This window comes from Colius striatus, unplaced genomic scaffold (assembly GCF_028858725.1).
Source record: "Colius striatus isolate bColStr4 unplaced genomic scaffold, bColStr4.1.hap1 scaffold_34, whole genome shotgun sequence".
NCBI classification, from domain to species: domain Eukaryota; kingdom Metazoa; phylum Chordata; class Aves; order Coliiformes; family Coliidae; genus Colius; species Colius striatus.
Genome location: NW_026908518.1, coordinates 1,329,963 through 1,348,315, shown reverse-complemented (window position 1 = coordinate 1,348,315; position 18,353 = coordinate 1,329,963). Strand labels below are relative to the sequence as shown.

The window sequence follows — 18,353 nt, the reverse complement described above, 5'->3', positions numbered from 1 at the left end:
TGCTTCTGTCCGTTCCAAGTTCAATTTGATTCCACACGGTATTCAGGTAATACTGTTGGATAATTTACTGTGGTGGCGTCTGACCCCTGGAACAGGTTTCTCAGAGACTGTAGAGTCTCTGTCCTTGGAAATAAGCAGAAGCAACCAGCATGTGGTCCTGGGCACATGATTCTAGGTGTCCCTGCTTGAGCAGGGAGTTTGGATGAAATTATCTCCAGAGGGCCATTCCAGCCACAGCCATTCTGTGGTAAACTGAGATAACTTCTCATGGCAATAATCTCAGCCATGGGATGAAATTGTTTTAATTATTGGTTTTCTCAGAGTCAACTCTTCAGGTTTTGCTGAAATGAAAATATTACAGTCAGTGCCATGTTTGTATTGTTCTGTCAGTTCCCTGGCCTGTAATAAAGGCACTGGCAAATATTCTTCTGGGTAAGACTGACTAGAAGGTAACAGCCCTCCATGCAGTGAGTGTTTCCTCTCAGCATTCTCCTATTCTCCCAAAACCTTGTTGGTAGGAGATTGACTTAGAGATGAGTTTTGCTTAAAGAGTTGGTTATTTTTTAATTGTCTGGACAAGTTCATCAGAAAGGCCACCCCTCCATCTCAGGATCATGACGTGCCTCTTGTGGCTGCTTGGTCCTGTCCAAGAGTACAGTTAGTTAGTGTTTTGGAATGTGTGATGCTGTTTTCCATCTGACCATTCAGTCAATTTCAGATGAAAAATAAAGTGGAAACGGGGAATTCCTGGAAGTAATTCTCTTTAGCAGCTTCCTTTTCTATATGGCACATCTCAGCCTTTTTCTGATTGCCATGCTTTTGTTCTTGTTTAGAGTTTTTCTAACTGTGTCCCCCCAGCAGTTTTCTTCTTCTATTTTGGTCTAGGAAGTTATTCTGTGTGGTGTGTATTTCAGCTGTAACTTGTGTAATCAGGGCTCAGATTGTTTACTTGGTTGCTCTCTTGGTTGTGTTCCATGGAGTTAACTACGAGTTCCTTACGACACTATTATGATGAAAAAGATGGCAATATCTGGAGAAGAATTAAACATGGGAACGTGCCTGTTGGGACATTGGGAGAAAACCAATTACTTACAGGTGTCAATAAATGGGTACATGTTTAAAGTTTCACTTCGAGCAGCTTAGAGTTAGACTACTGATGAGTTATGGTTTCAACTTGGTGTGTTTTGTCATCCAAGGTCCGGGTTACCGGGCTTCCAGACTTGAAGATGTCAGTTAACGAATACGACGTTCAATCTGAGGTTTTGCCTACAGGTCTGGGAACTGACAATGCAGAACATAGAACACAACTTCAGAAGCTGTGCAGCCACATGAACGTATTGGACAGGCAGAAAACTTGGAGCCCTTGTAAGAGTTTACAAGGTTTTTTGAGCATACACTTTATGAAAAAAGAATGCTACAATTAAGGAGATGTTTTCATGATTGATATTACTGACTGTGTGTTTCGTTTGAACACAGAAACAATAGTGTTTGTAATATGTCTGCATTCCTGTGACTGTCTGTAGTGGGTCTGGGATGGTAGTGACTTTCCACAGCAGCTCCTGCAGTGCTGTGCTTACTGTTGATATCAATATTATGACTACCGCTCGCACAGCATCAGGGCTGTCCCTCCAGCATTCCTTCCCCCACCTTCACCAATAGCTGTGGGTGGGCATGATCTTGGCACGGGCCATGGCCAGGACAGCTGACCCAGGCTGACCAAGGAGATATTCCATACCCTATGACATCAGCTCAGTAATATAAACTGGGGGAGAGGAGCAGGAAGGGGAGGCGAGATTCATTTCTGGCCTTCCCAAAGCAACCGCTACGCGTACCGCAGCCCTGCTTCTCGGGAGGTGGCCGGACATCGCTGCTGATGGGAAGTGGAGAGGAACAGCTTTATCTGCTTCTGCTTTGCTTCCCGCGCGCGGCTTTGCTGCTTCTTTATTAAACTGCTTTTATCTCAACCCACGAGGCTCCCATCTTATTTTTCTCTCCTTTCCTGGCTTGCTGAGGAGGTCGGTGACAGAGTGGTGTGGTGGGCACGTGGCATCCAGCCAGGCTCAAACTACCACACCTACTTACCACTGTAGTTGGGGTCTGTGTACCTGCTTTCTTGTAGTGTCCACACGCAGTGGCATAACTTCTACTGGCAGCCTGTGTGTTTTCAATGGGAACTGAGCAGCCCAAGTGCATGGGATTGGAGATAAGTCCCACACGAAAGCAGCTGCAAATGTGCACCGTGCTGGCTGATAGACTACAATGGGACCTACTTACCACTATGGGTGGAGTCTGCCTTCCTGCTTTCTTGTAGCTCCCATACGCAGTGGTAGAGCTTAACCGATACCATGTATTTTTTCAATGGGAGCTGAGGAGTCCCAGTGAGTGGGAATGGAGATAGTTCCCTCAGGAAAGCAGCTGCAAATGTGACACAGTGCTGGCTGATAGACTACATGGGGACATCACAGCACACATGGGCACTGCAATGGGGTTCAGTGACATTGCCGCACATGTGGCAATTGCAGAGAGACTCTGTGACATCACAGCAGACGTGGGCATGGCAAAAGTGCTCTGTAACATCACATCACCTCTGGACACTCTAACAGTGCTCTGTGACATCACAGCACATGTGGGTACTGCATCCAGGCTGTGTGACATCATCGAATCCTAGAATGGTAGGGTTGGAACGGACCATTAGAGATCATCTAGACCAACCCCTTCCTCCAGAATCAAGTTCACCTAGATCAGGTCGCACAGGAACGTGTCCAGGCTTATGCTGAAGTCCTCCAAGGAAGGAGACTCCACAAGCCCTGTGGGCAGCCTGTTCCAGTGCTCCGTCTTCCTCTTCCGCGGACGTTTGACATCACAGCACAACTGAACACTGCAAGAGTGCTCTGTGACATCACAGCACAGGTGCGCACTGCAACAGGAGTGTGTAATACAACAGCCCATCTGGGCTTTGCAGCGGCGCTGTGTGACATGACAGCACTTTTGGGCACTGTGGCAGTGCTCTAAGACTTCACATCATATCTGGGCACTGAAACGGGTTTCTGTGGCATCACAGCAGACGTTGTCACTGCAACAGTGCTCTGTGACATCACAGCACAACTAGGTACTGCAACATGGCTGTGTGACACTGCAGGAGATGTGGGCATTGCAGAGGTTGTGCTGTGTGTATTGCATCACAGCACATCTGGGCACCACTACACTGCTCTGTGACATCATTGCTTATCTAGGCACTGGAATGGGGCTCTGTGACATCACATCACATCCGGACACTGCGGCAGTATTCTGTGATGTCACATCACCTTTGGGCACTGCAACAGTGCTGTGTGACATCACAGGACGTCTGGGCACTGTAGCAGTGCTCTAAGGCTTCACATAATATCTGGGCACTGAAACAGGACTCTCTGACATCACAGCACATCTGGGCACTGCAACAGTGCTCTATAACATCTTATCTCAACTGCACACTGCTACAGTGCTCTGTGACATTACAAGACATCTGAGCACTCAATCACTGCTGTGATATATAACAGCATCACTAGGCACTGGCACGGTGCTCTGTGACATCACAGCACATCTGGGAAAGGCAGCAGTGCTCTGTGACATCACAGAACATGTGCACAGTGCAACAGGACTGTGTAACACAACAGCACATCTGGGCTTTGCAGCAGGGCTGTGTGACCTTACAGCACATCTGGGCACTCCAATAGTGCTCTGTGACATCACAGGACGTCTGGGCACTGGACACACACTGCTCTGAGACTTCACATAGTATCTGGGCACTGAAACGAGACTCTGTCATCACAGCAGACGTGGGCACTGCAACAGTGCTCTGAAACATCCTATCACAAGAGGACATTGCTACAGTGCCTGTGAGATCACAGCACAAGTGGGAACTGCAGTGGTACTCTGTGACATCACAGCACATCTGGGCACTGCAACAGTGCTCTGTGACATCACAGCACATCTGGGCATGACAAGGGGGTGTGTGAAATCAGAGAACATCTAGGCACTACAACAGGACTGTGTGGCACAGCAGTACATGTGGGCATTGCAGAGGATGTGCGGTGTGCGTCGCATCACAGCACATCTGGGCAGTGCTACACTGCTCCGTGACATCATAGCATATCTAGGCACTGGAACGGGGCTGTAGGACATCACAGAAAATCTGGGCACTGCAACAAGAGTGTTTGACATCACATCACATCCAGACACTGCCGTGGGGTTCTGCGACGTCCTAGTACTAGGCAGTGCAACAGTGCTCTGTGACATCACAGCACATCTGGGAAAGGCAACAGTACTCTGTGACATCATAAGACGTGTGCACTGCAATAGGACTATGTAACGCAACAGCACATCTGGGCTTTGCAGCAGGGCTGTGTGATACGACAGCACATCTGGGCACTGCAATAGTGCTCTGTGACATCACAGCACATCTGGACACTGGACACACAGTGCTCTGAGATTTCACATAGTATCTGGGCACTGAAACGAGACTCTGTGACATCACAGCAGACGAGGGCATGGCAACAGTTCTCTATAACATCACAACACCTCTGGATGCTGCAACAGTGCTCCGTGACATCACAGCACATCTGGGTACTGCATCTAGACTGTGTGACATCATAGAATCCTAGAGTGGTAGGGGTTGGAAGGGACCATTAGAGATCATCTAGAGCAACCCCCTCCCCCAGAATTCAGTTCACCTAGATCAGGTTGCCCAAGAAAGTGTCCAGGCTTGTGCTGAAATCCTCCAAGGAAGGAGACTCCACAAGCCCTCTGGGCAGCCTGTTCTGCAGGGTTTCTTTTTCTTTGTGCAGGGGTTCTTCTTTGTTGCACGAAACGGGAGTGACCAGACACCAATCTGATGTGCATCAATTCCAATTTATTGTCACATCATCACTTCTATACCTTTTCCAAATGCTTTGTACGTGCCACAATTCATGGCAAATAGTTAATACTAAGCATCACGCACTATGCATAAGGCCTCAAAGTTTCATTTTGGTAACAACTTAAACACCAACCTCACTGTGTTTAAACACCATCCTTATTGTGCTTAAAACATCAGCCTTATTGTGTCTAAAATATCACCCCATCTGTTCGGCCTTCAGTTAGTTTTCTCTCACACTATGGTTATGCTTACCTTACGTTTAGTTACCTTTATATTATTGTTAGTTACATATGTTACCATTTATTAGTCAAGTACAGTCAATCATACAATGCTAAATTGAATGCTATATTCAGTCCTCTAACAACGCTTGGTTTAATGTCCTGTCCTATCTTCTTGCTTTGACCTTGTTTCTGTTACAATCTGCTGTTTCGGTTTTCCCCTTGCTCAAGCTTGCTATGGATGTGGACGAGGAGGTGCAAGCCGGTCCATCACAACTTTATCCGTCCATAATTAACCTCAACTCCCATTGAAAAAATACAAACTGTCGGTAGAAGTTATACCACTGCGTATGAGAGCTACTAGAAAGCAGGAAGGAAGACCCCAGCTACAGTTGTACGTAGGTCCCACTGTAGACTATCAGCCAGCACTGTGTCCCATTTGCAGCTGCTTTCCTGTGGGAGCTATCTTCAGTCCCACTCCTTTGGACTGCTCAGCTCCCATTGAAAAAATACATGTTGTCGGTTAAGTTATACCACTGAGTATGGGAGCTACAAGAAAGCAGGAAGGCAGATCCCAGCTACAGTAGTAAGAAGGTCCCCATGCAGTCTATCAGCCAGCACGGTGTCACATTTGCAGCTGCTTTCGTTTGGGAGCTATCCTCAATCCCACACTCTTTTTCTCCTCATCTCCCATTGAAAAAATACATGTTGTCGGTTAAGTTATAGACTTATAGAGGATGAGAGGTGCCAGTATAAACCAGTACGGACCAGTACGGGCCTGGTGGGGCTCCCAGTAACTCCCAGATACCCCCAAACCACCTCCCAGTCCCTTCCAGTAGCTCCAAGCAGCTCCCAGTAACCCAGAACCCCCTCTCAGTAGCTTCCAGTAACTCCAAAGCCCCTCCCAGTAGCTCCAAGGAGCTCCCAGTCAACCCAAAACCCCCTCCCAGTAACTCGCAGTGACTCCCAGTAGCTCCCAGTAACACCTAGTGACCCACAACCCCTCTCCCAGTAACTCCCAGTTTTTCCCAGTAGCTCCCAGTGACTCCCAGTAACACCCAGTGACCCACAAACCCCCTCCCAGTAGCTCCCAGTAACTCCCAGTGACCTCAAACCTCCTCTCAGTGACTCCCAGTAGCTCCCAGTGACCCCCAGTGACCCCAAACCTCCTCCCAGTGACTCCCAGTTGCTCCCAGTGACTCCCAGTGACCCCCAAACCCCCTCTCAGTCCCTCCCAGTAGCTTCCAGTTTCTCCCAGTGACACCAAACCCCCTCCCAGTCCCTCCCAGTAGCTCCCAGTGACCCACAAACCCCCTCCCAGTCCCTCCCAGTAGCTCCCAGTGACCCACAAACCCACTCCCAGTCCCTCCCAGTTGCTCCCAGTAACTCCCAGTGACCCACAAACCCCCTCCCAGTGACTCCCAGTGACCCCAATCCCCCTCCCAGTAACTCCCAGTAGCTCCCAGTAACTCCCAGTGACCCCAACCCCCCCAAACCACCCCAATCCTCTTCCCAGTCCCTCCCAGTAACTCCCAGTGCCCTCCCAGTATAAACCATACCATCAAGTGCCCCAAAACCACCCCAAATCCCCCTTAAACCACCCCAAAACCACCCCAAACCTCCCCAAACCACCCCAAACCCACCCCAACCCCCCTTCCCAGTCCCTCCCAGTAACTCCCAGTGCCCTCCCAGTACAAACCAGTACCGTCAAGTGCCCCAAAACCACTCCAAATCCCCCTTAAACCACCCCAAAACCACCCCAAACCACCCCAACCCCCCCCAAACCACCCCAACCCCCTTCCCAGTCCCTCCCAGTAAGTTCCAGTGGCCTCCCAGTTTCTCCCAGTGACCTGTACGTCCCCCCCCCCCCGCCCCGGGACACGACGGAAGACGGGCGAAGGTTCAACTTCAAGGTGACGTCGTGGAACGTGGACGGTCTCAGGGCCTGGGTGAAGAAAGGAGGCCTGGAGGTGGGTTAAACTGGGCTGAAACTGGGCCAGACTGGGGCGCCCCAGAGAAATGGGACTGGAAAGGACCCAAAAAGGGGGGATTTTGACCCAAAAATGGGGTGAAAAAGGTTCAAAATGGCGGTTGAAATGAGGGAAAACGGGGCAAAATAGAGCCAAAATGAGGCCAAAATGGGTAAAAATGAGCCCAAAATGAAGCTAAAAATGGGTCTTGAAGTGGTTGAGAAGTTGGTTCAAAGGAAGGGAATGAAAATGGGCCAAAAATGAGGGATTTTGACCCAAAAATGGGGTGAAAAAGGCTCAAAATGGCGGCTGAAATGAGGTAAAATTGGGAAAATGGAGCCAAAATGAGGCCAAAATGGGTCAAAATGAGCTCAAAATGGAGCTGAAAATGGGTCTTGAAGTGGTTGAGAAGTTGGTTCAAAGGAAGGGAATGAAAATGGGCCAAAAATGAGGGATTTTGACCCAAAAATGGGGTGAAAAAGGCTCAAAATGGCGGCTGAAATGGGCCTGAAATGAGGTAAAATTGGGCAAAATGAGGCCAAAATGGGTCAAAATGGGTCAAAAGGAGCCCAAAATGGAGCTGAAAATGGGTCTTGAAGTGGTTGAGAAGTTGGTTCAAAGGAAGGGAATGAAAATGGGCCAAAAATGAGGGATTTTGACCCAAAAATGGGGTGAAAAAGGCTCAGAATGGGCCCAAAATCAGCCTGAAATGAGGTAAAATTGGGCAAAATGAGGCTAAAATGGGTCAAAATGAGCCCAAAACGGAGCTGAAAATGAAACTGAAAATTATTAAAAAATTGGTTAAAGAATGGAACTTAAAATGAGCCAAAAATGGCCCAAAATAACCCCAAAATGCCTCAAAATGGCTCCAACAAAGGCCTAAAAATGGTGCCTGAAATGGATGAAAAAGCCTTAAAAACACTTAAAAGTGACTCAAAATCACTCAAAATGACCCAAAATGACCCAGAAAAACCTCTTAACCACAGATTCGAAGAAATTACTCAAAAAATGACCCAAAAGTGCCTCAGAACGACCCAAAAATGGCTCAAAAACCCAACAGAAAATGGCGCCAGAAATGGATGCAAAAAGGCCTTAAAAAACCACTTAAAAGTGACTCAAAATCACTCAAAATGACCCAAAATGACACCAAAAAACCTCTTAAACACAGGTCCAAAGAAATGTGTCAAAAAATGACCCAAAAGTTCCTCAGAATGACCCAAAAATGCCTCAGAATGACCCCCCACAAAGAGACACAAAATGGCGCCTGAAATGGATGCAAAAAGGGCTCAAAAAAACACTTAAAAGTGACTCAAAATCATTCAAAATGACCCAAAATGACCCAAAAACATCTCTTAAACACAGATTCAAGGAAATTACTCAAAAAATGACCCAAAAGTGCCTCAGAACGACCCAAAAATGCCTCAGAAACTCCTCACAAAGAGACACAAAATGGCGCCAGAAATGGATGAAAAAGGCCCTAAAAAACCACATAAAGTGACTCAAAATCACTCAAAAAGACCCAAAATGACCCAAAAAAACCTCTTAAACACAGATCCAAAGAAATGACTCAGAAAATGACCCAAAAGTGCCTCAGAACGACCCAAAAATGCCTCAAAACCCCCCCATGAAATGGCGCCCGCCAAGAGACTCAACATGGCGCCTGAAACGGGCTCAAAACGGCCCCGAAACTGCCTCAAACTGCCCCAAAACTTCCCTTTCCCCCCCCCCCCAGTGGGTCCAGGCTGATGCCCCCGACGTCCTTTGCCTCCAGGAGACCAAATGTGGGGCCGAGTCGGTGCCAGAGGAGCTGCGGAGCCTCGGGGCCTTCCCTCACCAGCACAGCCCCAGCGACCGGCCCAGCTACAGCGGCATGGGGCTGCTCAGCAGGACCAAACCCCTGGCTGTCACCTATGGCATAGGTGAGTAGCCAAAGCTGGGGCGCTGCTGGCCGTTTCCAGGCCCTGGGTGGCTGCCACAGGCTCGCGGGAGACATTTTGAGGCCTTCGGTGGCCATTTGGGGCCTTCAGGAGCCATTTTGAGGCCTTAAGTGGACATTTGGGGACTTAAGTGGCCATTTGGGGGTCTCAGGAGGCATTTTGAGGCCTTAAGTGGCCATTTGGGGCCTTAAATAGCCATTTTGAGGCCTTAAGTGGCCATTTTGAGGCCTTAAGTGGCCATTTGGGGCCTTCAGTGGCCATTTTCAGGCCTTAAGTGGCCACCAGAAGCTCTCAGGAGCCATTTTGAGGCCTTAAGTGGCCATTTGGGGCCCTCAGGAGCCATTAAAGCCACGAAAGTGACGTTTTAGGCCTCTAAAGCCTCTTTTTAGGCCTCTAAAGTGACTCTTTAGGCCAGTAAAATGACTTTTTGGGCCAAAAAGTGACTTTTTGGGCCTCTAAATTGACTTTTTGGCCAGTAAAGTGACTTTTTAGGCCTCTAAAGTCCATTTTTGAGCCTCTAAAGCCCCTTTTTGATCTCTAAAGTGACTTTTTAGGCCTCTAAAGCCCCTTTTTGGGCAATAAAATGACTTTTTGAGCCATTAAAGTGACTCTTTAGACCTCTAAACCCTCTTTTTAGCTACTAAAGTGTCTTTTTAGGCCTCTAAAGTGACTTTTGGGACACTACAGTGACTTTTTGGCTACAAAAGAGACTTTTTAGGCCTCTAGAGCCCCTTTTTGGCCACTAAAGTGACTTTTTGTGCCTCTAAAGTCCATTTTTGTGCCACTCAAGTGAATTTTTGACCTCTAAAGTGACTTTTTAGGCCTCTAAAGCCCCTTTTTGACCTCCTAAGTGACTTTTTGGGCCTCTAAAGGGACTTTTTGGCCACTAAAGTGACTTTTTGGGCCTCTCAAGCCCCTTTTTGACCTCTAAAGTGACTTTTTGGGCCTCTAAAGTCCCTTTTTAGGCCTCTAAATGTCTTTTTAGGCCATTAAAGTCTCTTTTGGCTACGAAAGTGACTTTTTAGACCTCTAAACTCCCTTTTTGAGCTACTAAAGCCCCTTTTTAACCTCTAAAGCCCCTTTTTGGGCCACTAAAGTGACTTTTTTGGCCACTAAAGGACCTTTTTGGCTACTAAAGTGACTTTTTGAGCCACTAAAGTGTAGTTTTAGGCCACTGGACCCCATTTTTGACCTCTAAAGTGACTTTTTGAGCTGCTAAAGTGACTTTTTAGGCCTCTAAAGCCCCTTTTTGGCCACTAAAGTGACTTTTTGGGCCACTAAAGCCCCTTTTTGGGCCACTCAAGCCCCTTTTTGAGCCAATAAATCCCCTTCTTGACCTCTAAAGTGACTTTTTCGGCCTCTAAAGTCCCTTTTTAGGCCTCTAAAGTGACTTTTTGAGCCACTAAAGTGCCTTTTTAGGCCATTAAAGTTGATTCTTGAGGACTAAAGTGACTTTTTGGGCCTTTAGAGCCCCTTTTTGGGCCCCTAAAGCCCCTTTTTATCCCCGTCTGTGTGTCCCCTTGCCAGGTGACCCCGAGCTGGACGCCGAGGGTGCGTGCTGACGGCCGAGTTCCCTGCCCTGTGCATCGTCTGCGTCTACGTGCCCAACTCCGGGCGAGGCCTGGGCCGCCTGAGCTTCCGGCAGGCCTGGGACGAGCGCTTCTGCTCCTTCGTGTCCCAGCTGGACCTGTCCAAACCGGTCGCCATCTGCGGCGACCTCAACGTCGCCCACCAGCCCTTGGACCTGAGGAACCCGTCGGGGAACAAGAGGAGCCCCGGGTTCACGCGGGAGGAGAGGGAGCTGCTGGGGGCGGGCTTCCTTGACAGCTTCCGGGTGTTTAACCCCTCGCTGCCCAACGCCTTCACCTTCTGGACCTACCTGAGCGGGGCCAGGGTCAGGAACGTGGGCTGGAGGCTGGATTACTGCCTGTGGTCCCAGAGGGGCAGGAAGGATCTGTGCGACAGCAGGATCGAGCAGTGGGCCCAGGGCAGCACCACTGTCCCGTGGGGATCTACCTGGCGCTGGAGGGGGCAGGCTGAGGGGCAAAAATGGGGCGGGAATGGGGCACAAATGTGTCAAAATGGAGGGAAATGGGGGGAAATGGGGCAGAAATAGGGGGAAATGGGGTGGAAATGGGGCAGAAATGGGGCAAAATGGGGTGGAAATGGGGCAGAAATGGGGCAAAATGGGGGGAAATGGGTAAAAAATGGCTGAAAATGGGGGGAAATGGGTCAAAAATGGCTGAAAGTGGGATAAAATTGGAGGATAATGGAATAAATGGGTCAAAATGGGTAAAAAATGGGGGAAAATGGAATAAATGGGGTCAAAAATGGGTCCAAAATGGGGGGAAATGGGTCGAAATGGGTCAAAAATGGGTCAAAATGCATCAAAAATGGGATAAAACTGGGAGATACTGGGATAAATGGGGGGAAATGGGTCGAAAATGAGTCAGAAATGGCTGAAAATGGAGGGAAATGGGTCAAAAATGGGGGGAAATGGGTCGAAAATGGGTCAAAATGGCTCAAAATGGGTCAAAAAAGGGGGGAAATGGGTCAAAAATGGCTGAAAGTGGTATAAAATTGGAGGATAATGGAATAAATGGGTCAAAAATGGGTCAAAATGGGTAAAAAATGGGGGAAAATGGAATAAATGGGGTAAAAAATGGGTCAAAAATGGCTGAAAGTGGGATAAAATTGGAGGATAATGGAATAAATGGGTCAAAAATGGGTCCAAATGGGTCAAAAATGGCTGAAAGTGGGATAAAATTGGGGGATAATGGAATAAATGGGGTCAAAAGGGGTGAAAGGTGTGTGAGAGGTGAGTGCGGACAGCGTGTCCCGCCGTAAGCGAGGTCAGGGCCAGGAACGTGGGCTGGAGGCTGGGGAAATGGGTCGAAAATGGGGGGAAATGGGGCAAAAATGTGTCAAAATGGGGGGAAATGGCTGAAAATGGGGGGAAATGGGTCAAAATTGGGGGGAAATGGGGCAAAAATGGGTCAAAATGGGGGGAAATGGGTCGAAAATGGGTCAAAATGGCTGAAAATGTGGTGAAATGGGTCAAAATGGGTCAAAAATGGCTGAAAATGAGATAAAATTGGAGGATAATGCAATAAATGGGGTTAAAATGGGTCAAAAATGGGGTAAAATGGGTGAAAAACGGGGGGAAATGGGTCTAAATGGGTAAAAAATGGCTGAAAGTGGGATTAAATTGGAGGATAATGCAAGAAATGGGTAAAAAATGAGTCAAAATGGGTAAAAAATGGCTGAAAGTGTGATAAAATTGGGGGTTAATGGAATAAATGGGGTAAAAAATGGGTCAAAATGGGTCAAAACTGGCTGAAAATGGGATAAAATTGGGGGATAATGGAATAAATGGGTCAAAAATGGGTCAAAACTGGCTGAAAGTGGGATAAAAATCCAAAACCCCTTCCCAGTCCCTCCCAGTTCCCTTCAATTTGTCCCAGTTCCCTCCCAATTGATCCCAGTTCATCCCAGTCCCCTCCCAGTTCCCTCCCAGTTCATCCCAGTTGCTCCCAGTTCCCTCCAGTTCCCTCCCAGTTCATCCCAGTTGCTCCCAGTTCCCTCCAGTTCCCCTCAGTTCCCTCCCAGTTCATCCCAGTTCCCTCCCAGTGCCCTCTCAGCTCATTCCAGTTGCTCCCAGTTCCCTCCCAGTTCATCCCAGTCCCCTCCCAGTTCCCTCCCAGCTCATCCCAGTTGCTCCCAGTTCCCTCCCAGTTGCTCCCAGTCCCTCCCAGTTGCTCCCAGTCCCTCCCAGTGCCCTCTCAGCTCATCCCAGTTGCTCCCAGTTCCCTCTCAGTGCCCTCCCAGTTCGTCCCAGTTCCCTCCCAGCTCATCCCCGTCCCTCCCCAGTTCCCTCCCCAGTTCATCCCAGTTCCATCCCATTCCCCCCGCCCCCACACACAGACGCCGCTCCGCCTCTCAGCCAATCATCTCTCTTTAGTCCCGTTGCCGGGCAGACTCCACGCCCATAGCAACCAATCAGCGCTCGGCGCCCTCCTCTCTCCGTCCAATCAGCGCCTGTGGCCGCGCTCAGGAGCAGGAGCCACTCCCAGTTGCCTCCCAGTTGCCTCCCAGTGCCAAAGGTCAGAGTCTGGGTAGGCCGCACATCCATTCTGAAGGGAAAAGTGGGGGTTTGGGGCAATTTGGGGGGATAAAATGAGCTTTTGTGGCAATTCTGAGGGGAAAAGTGGGGTTTTGGAGGAGTTTTGAGGTGAAAAGTGAGGTTTTGGAGCAATTCTGAGGGGAAAAGTGGGGTTTTGGAGGAGTTTTGAGGGGAAAGGTGGGGGTTTGGGGTGTTTCTGAGGGGAAAAGTGGGGTTTTGAGGGGAAATGTGAGGTTTTTGGGGCAATTTAGGGGGATAAAATGAGGTTTTGGGGTATTTCTGAGGGATAAAATGAGGGTTTGTGGCAATTCTGAGGGGAAAAGTGGGGTTTTGGGGTATTTCTGAGGGGAAAAGTGTGATTTGAGTGACATTTTGAGGGCAAAAGTGAGGTTTTGGGGTATTTCTGAGGAATAAAATGAGGGTTTGGGGTAATTCTGAGGGGAAAAGTGGGGTTTTGGTGGAGTTTTGAGGGGAAAAGTGGGGTTTTGGGGTATTTATGAGGGCAAAAAAGTGTGATTTGGGTAAAGTTTTGAGTGGAAAAGTGAGGTTTTGGGCTATTTCTGAGGGATAAAATGAGGTTTTGAGGCAATTTGGGGGGATAAAATGAGGGTTTGGGACAATTCTGAGGGGAAAAGTGTGATTTGGGTGAAGTTTTGGGAGTTAAAGTGAGGTTTTGGGCTATTTCTGAGGGATAAAACGAGGTTTTGGGGCAATTCTGAGAGGAAATGTGGGGTTTTGAGGGGAAAAGTGAGGTTTTGGGGCAATTTTGGGGGATAAAATGAGGACTTGGGGCAATTCTGAGGGGAAAAGTAGGGTTTGGGTGGAGTTTTGAGGTGAAAAGTGGGGTTTTGAGGCATTTCCGAGAGGAAAAAGTGAGGTTTTGGTGCAACTTGGTGTGTAAGAGTTCCAGTTTGGTGGGGTTTGGATGCAAGAGTCTCCCCAGTCCATCCCAGTTCAACCCAGTTGACACACTGGAGCGGCGGCTTTTATTGAGTGGCGGAAGGATCCGCGGGGAAAGGGGCCAATCCTCGTTGGCGGAGGGATCCCATTGGGGCACATTTAGATCCAGCTCTGGGGGAGAAGGATCCTCCAAAGCCCCTCCCAGTAGCTCCCGGTAACCCCCAAACCCCCTCCCAGTAACTACCAGTAACCCCCAAACTCCCTCCCAGTAACGCCCAGTAGCTCCCAGTTACCCCAAACCCCCTCCCAGTAACTCCCAGTAGCCCCCAAAGCCCCTCCCAGTAGCTCCCAGTTACCCCAAACCCCCTCCCAGTAACTCCCAGTTACCCCAAACCCCTCCCAGTAAATCCCAGTAACCTCAAACCTCTTCCCAGTAGCTACCAGTAAGCTCCAGACCCCTTCCCACTAATTCCCAGTAGCTCCCAGTAACTCTCAGTTACCCCCAAACCCCCTCCCAGTAGCTCCCAGTAACCCCCAAACACCCTCCAGTGACTCCCAGTAACCCCCAAACCCCTCCAGTGACTCCCAGTAACTCCCAGTAACCCCCAACCCCCTCTCAGTCTCTCCCAGTAACCCCCAAATACCCTCCAGTGACTCCCAGTAACCCCCAAACCCCCTCCCAGTCGCTCCCAGTCCCTCCCAGTAACCCCCAAACCCCCTATCAGTGACTCCCAGTAACCCCCAACTCCCTCCCAGTCGCTCCCAGTCCCTCCCAGTAACCCCAAACCCCCTCCCAGTCGCTCCCAGTCCCTCCCACTAACCCCCAACCCCCCTCCCAGTAACTCCCAGTGCCCCTCCCGTCTAGATCCGGCCGTCGGACGTTGCGCGGAAGGATCCGATCGCCTAAGCGGCGGCGGAAGGACCCGAGAGGTGACGGAAACACCCGAGAGGTGACGGAAACACCCGAGGGGGGGACGGAAGGAGCCGAAGCGCCGCCGGGTTCGGTTCGGGCGGTCCCTCCGTTACCGGGGCAGGGGCGGATCAAGGGCTCCCGGGTCCTCCCCCGACGCTGCCGCGGGACAGGGTTCGGCTCCGGCCCCGTTCGCCTTCGGCCGAGCCGGAACTGGCGACCGAAGCGGTTCGGGACCGGGACAAGCGAGTCATGGTGGACGCGGCCACTGCCGGGAGGGGAGACACCGCGCTTTAACCCCGCCCACCGCCCCCGCCTCGGCCAATCGGCGCGCGTCTGTCCGCGCCTCAGCCAATCAGATGGCGAGGCGCCGCGGAGCTTGGCCCCGCCCAGCCGCTGCACCGTTCCATTCAACCCGGGGGGGGGGTGCGACTTAATTAATCGCTAATTAAAGGGTTAATTAAGGCGCGGGGGAAGGTCGTTAGGCTCCGAACACTTTCCCCCACCGTTAATTAGCTCCGCGGTGATTCTGGTGAATGAAGTGCCCCCCCCCCCCCTTAATTAGTCCCAGTGAGGCTCCGAGGGTTAATGGGTTAATTAGGAGCTTTATTAAGCCGCGAGGTGGTTAATTAAGCGCCCTCCTAATTAATTAGAACCACCCCCAACACAATTAACCACAAGTCCTCCCCATTAACACACCGCTGGCGTGTTAATTCCCCTTTAATCACTAATTAACATATTAATTAGCCCCTGAAACAACTAAGCTCCTCTCCTAATTAATCAGACCCTTATTAATTAGCCAAGCCCCTCACTTAGTTAATTAGACCCCCCCACATCATTAGTGACGTTAATTAGCACACCACAGCGGCCTTACTCATTAACTAAGGCTTTAATTAACCCCTGAAGCTACTAATTAAGCTCCTTCCCTAACTAACCAGACCCTGATTAATTAGCCAAGTGTTTCTATTAATTAATTACTCCCCAACCAATGTCATTAATGATGTTAATTAGCAACCCAAAGCAGCCCTAAGTCCACTTAACACCTAATGAACCATTTAGTTAGCACCAGGAGCAATTACTTAAGCTCCTACCCAATTAATTAGACCCTTATTAATTAGCTGAGCCTGTCTCTTAATTAATTAGACCCCCACCCCCATCATTAACGATGTTAATTAGCAACCCAAAGCAGCCCTAAATCCATTTAACACCTAATGAACCACTTAGGAGCAATTAATTAAGCTCCTAACTAATTAATTAGACCCTTATTGATTAGCTGAGCCTGCCTCTTTATTAATTAGACCCCCACCCCTATCATTAACGATGTTAATTAGCACCCTACAGTGCATTAATGAGGTTAATTACCCCCCCCAAAGTGGTTCTAAGGCCATCTCATCATACATTAACCCTGCAATTAACCCCAAACCAACTAATTAAGCTCCTCCCTAATTGCCCACCCCCCCTTCATTAATTGCACTAATTAAGGCTGCTAATTAGCTCATTAGCCAGTCACTGTAGCCCATCCCCTGCACAAAGTACTTGAAGGCCTCGGTCAGCTTGGCTGGCTGCGGGGGGGGGGGGGCGTGGCCATGTGACGTCACAGAGGGGCGCGGCTTGGGCGTGGCCACTCCCCCTTCTGTCAGGCCACGCCCACGCCGTAAGCCACCCCCCCCCCACACTCCCTTCCCCTTTACCTGGGTGAGTTGGGGTTGGCCGCCCCCGTCTGCCATCTGGGGGGGGGCAAAGGTGGCACTGGGAGTTACTGGGAGGGACTGGGAAGGGGGGGTTGGGGGTGACTGGGAGGAGCTGGGAGGGGGTTTGGGGGTTACTGGAAAGGACTGGGAGGAGCTGGGAGGGGGTTTGGGGTTACTGGGAAGGACTGGGAGGAGCTGGGAGGGGGTTTGGGATATACTGGGACGGGCTGGGAGGGACTGGGAGAGGGTTCGGGCTCACTGGGAGGGACTGGGAGGAGGTGGGAGAGGTTTTGGGGGTCACTGGGAGGAGCTGGGAGGGGAGCTGGGGGTGACTGGGAGCTACTGGGAGTTACTGGGAGTCACTGGGAGACACTGGAGGGGGTTGAGGGTAACTGGGAGTTACTGGGACTCACTGAGAGATACTGGGAGGGGGTTTGGGGGTCACTGGGAGTTACTGGGAGTCATTGGGAATGGATTTTGGGTAACTGGGAGTTACTGGGAGGGGGTTTGGGGGTTACTGGGAGTCACTGGGACGGGTTTGGGGGTCACTGGGAGGCACTGGGAGTGCCTGGGGTCAGAGGTCAAAGGTCACCTTGAGGAAGGAAGTTTGGGTCAGGTCAAGCTTGACAATACACTCCACCTGGGGGGGGAGGGGCAAAGGGGAGAGGGCGGGGCCTAACAGGGTAATGGAGGGGTCACAGCACGTGGCCACGACCCCACCCCCCAACCCCACCCAAAACTCACCACGGCGTCCTCGTCGGGGGAGTTCTGACCAACCACCAAAAGCACGGGGCAGCTAGAGGGGTCAGGGGGTCACCACGGGGTCACGGGGTAAACGGGAGGTCACGGGGTCACGGTGGGGTCACAGGGAGGTCACAGGGTCAGGGGGATGTCGTGGGGTCACGTAAGGCCATGGGGCAAGGAGGGGTGAAAGGGGCAAAAGGAGGTCATGAGGGCTCACAGAGGGGTCATGGAGGGGTCACCGGGAGGTCACGGGGTCATGGCAGGGTCACAGGATCAAGGGGAGGTCGTGGGGTCCTGTAGGGTCATGGGGCAATGGGGGGTTATGAGGGCGTCACACAATAAGGAGGGGTCACAGAGTAATCATGTGCGGTGATATAACTTAACCCACAACATGTATTTTTCAGTTATACCACTGAGTATGGGAGCTACAAGAAAGCAGGAAGGCAGACCCCAGCTACAGTAGTAAGTAGGTCCCCATGCAGTCTATCAGCCAGCACGGTGTCACATTTGCAGCAGCTTTCCTGTGGGAGCTATCTTCATACCCACTCACTTGGACTGCTCAGCTCCCTTTCAAATAACACATGCCCCTCTTAAATTATACCACAGCGTATGGGAGCTTTGGAGAGGCCAGGTGTGTTTAACCCCTTCCCAGCCGCGGGGATCTGAGGCTGCAGCGCAGTGGCGCCAGCAGCCTGCAGTGAGTCACCCCTGACCTCTGACTCCTCCTGTGACCCCCGGTGACCCCAGGACCCCCCTTGACCCCTCCATGACCCATGACCCTTCATGACCCCTCTTACTCTCTGTGACCCCCATGACTCATCCAGGATCCCTTAGTGACCCCGATGACCCCTCCATGACTCTCCTTTTCCCTCTGTGACCCCATGACCCCTCCATGACCCCATGACCTTTCTGTGACCCCTCATGACCCCCCCACGCCTCCTGTGACCCCACACATCCCCTATGACC

The 18,353-nt window shown here is 50.6% G+C and overlaps 1 protein-coding gene and 1 pseudogene across 1 annotated transcript; one reads left to right on the top strand and one right to left on the bottom strand.

The window, feature by feature from the left end:
- Positions 1-5,849: 5,849 nt before the first annotated feature.
- LOC133629208 (DNA-(apurinic or apyrimidinic site) endonuclease-like) lies at positions 5,850-11,059 on the top strand (annotated as a pseudogene).
- Positions 11,060-15,000: 3,941 nt separating this feature from the next.
- On the bottom strand, positions 15,001-18,162 carry LOC133629207 (protein NDRG2-like). Its single transcript, XM_062019867.1, has 6 exons — positions 18,101-18,162; positions 17,388-17,439; positions 17,236-17,283; positions 16,644-16,679; positions 16,463-16,514; positions 15,001-15,220 (listed from the first exon to the last, which is right to left on the bottom strand). Exons 1-6 carry the CDS (start codon positions 18,160-18,162, stop codon positions 15,084-15,086), a joined length of 387 nt encoding a protein of 128 aa, XP_061875851.1. The 3' UTR covers positions 15,001-15,083.
- Between the last annotated feature and the right edge of the window lie 191 nt (positions 18,163-18,353).

What these genes read in the sequence shown, in the direction of transcription:
- LOC133629207 (XM_062019867.1), bottom strand. Translation starts at nt 18,162, where the DNA reads ATGGGTCATGGAGGGGTCAAGGGGGGTCCTGGGGTCACCGGGGGTCAC. An exon ending in GGTCACAGGAGGAGTCAGAG is followed by an intron (nt 17,440 to 18,100) that starts GTCAGGGGTGAC and finishes TGACCCCTCTAG; the next exon opens with CTGCCCCGTGCTTTTGGTGG. An exon ending in CCCAAACTTCCTTCCTCAAG is followed by an intron (nt 16,680 to 17,235) that starts GTGACCTTTGAC and finishes GCCCCCCCCCAG; the next exon opens with ATGGCAGACGGGGGCGGCCA.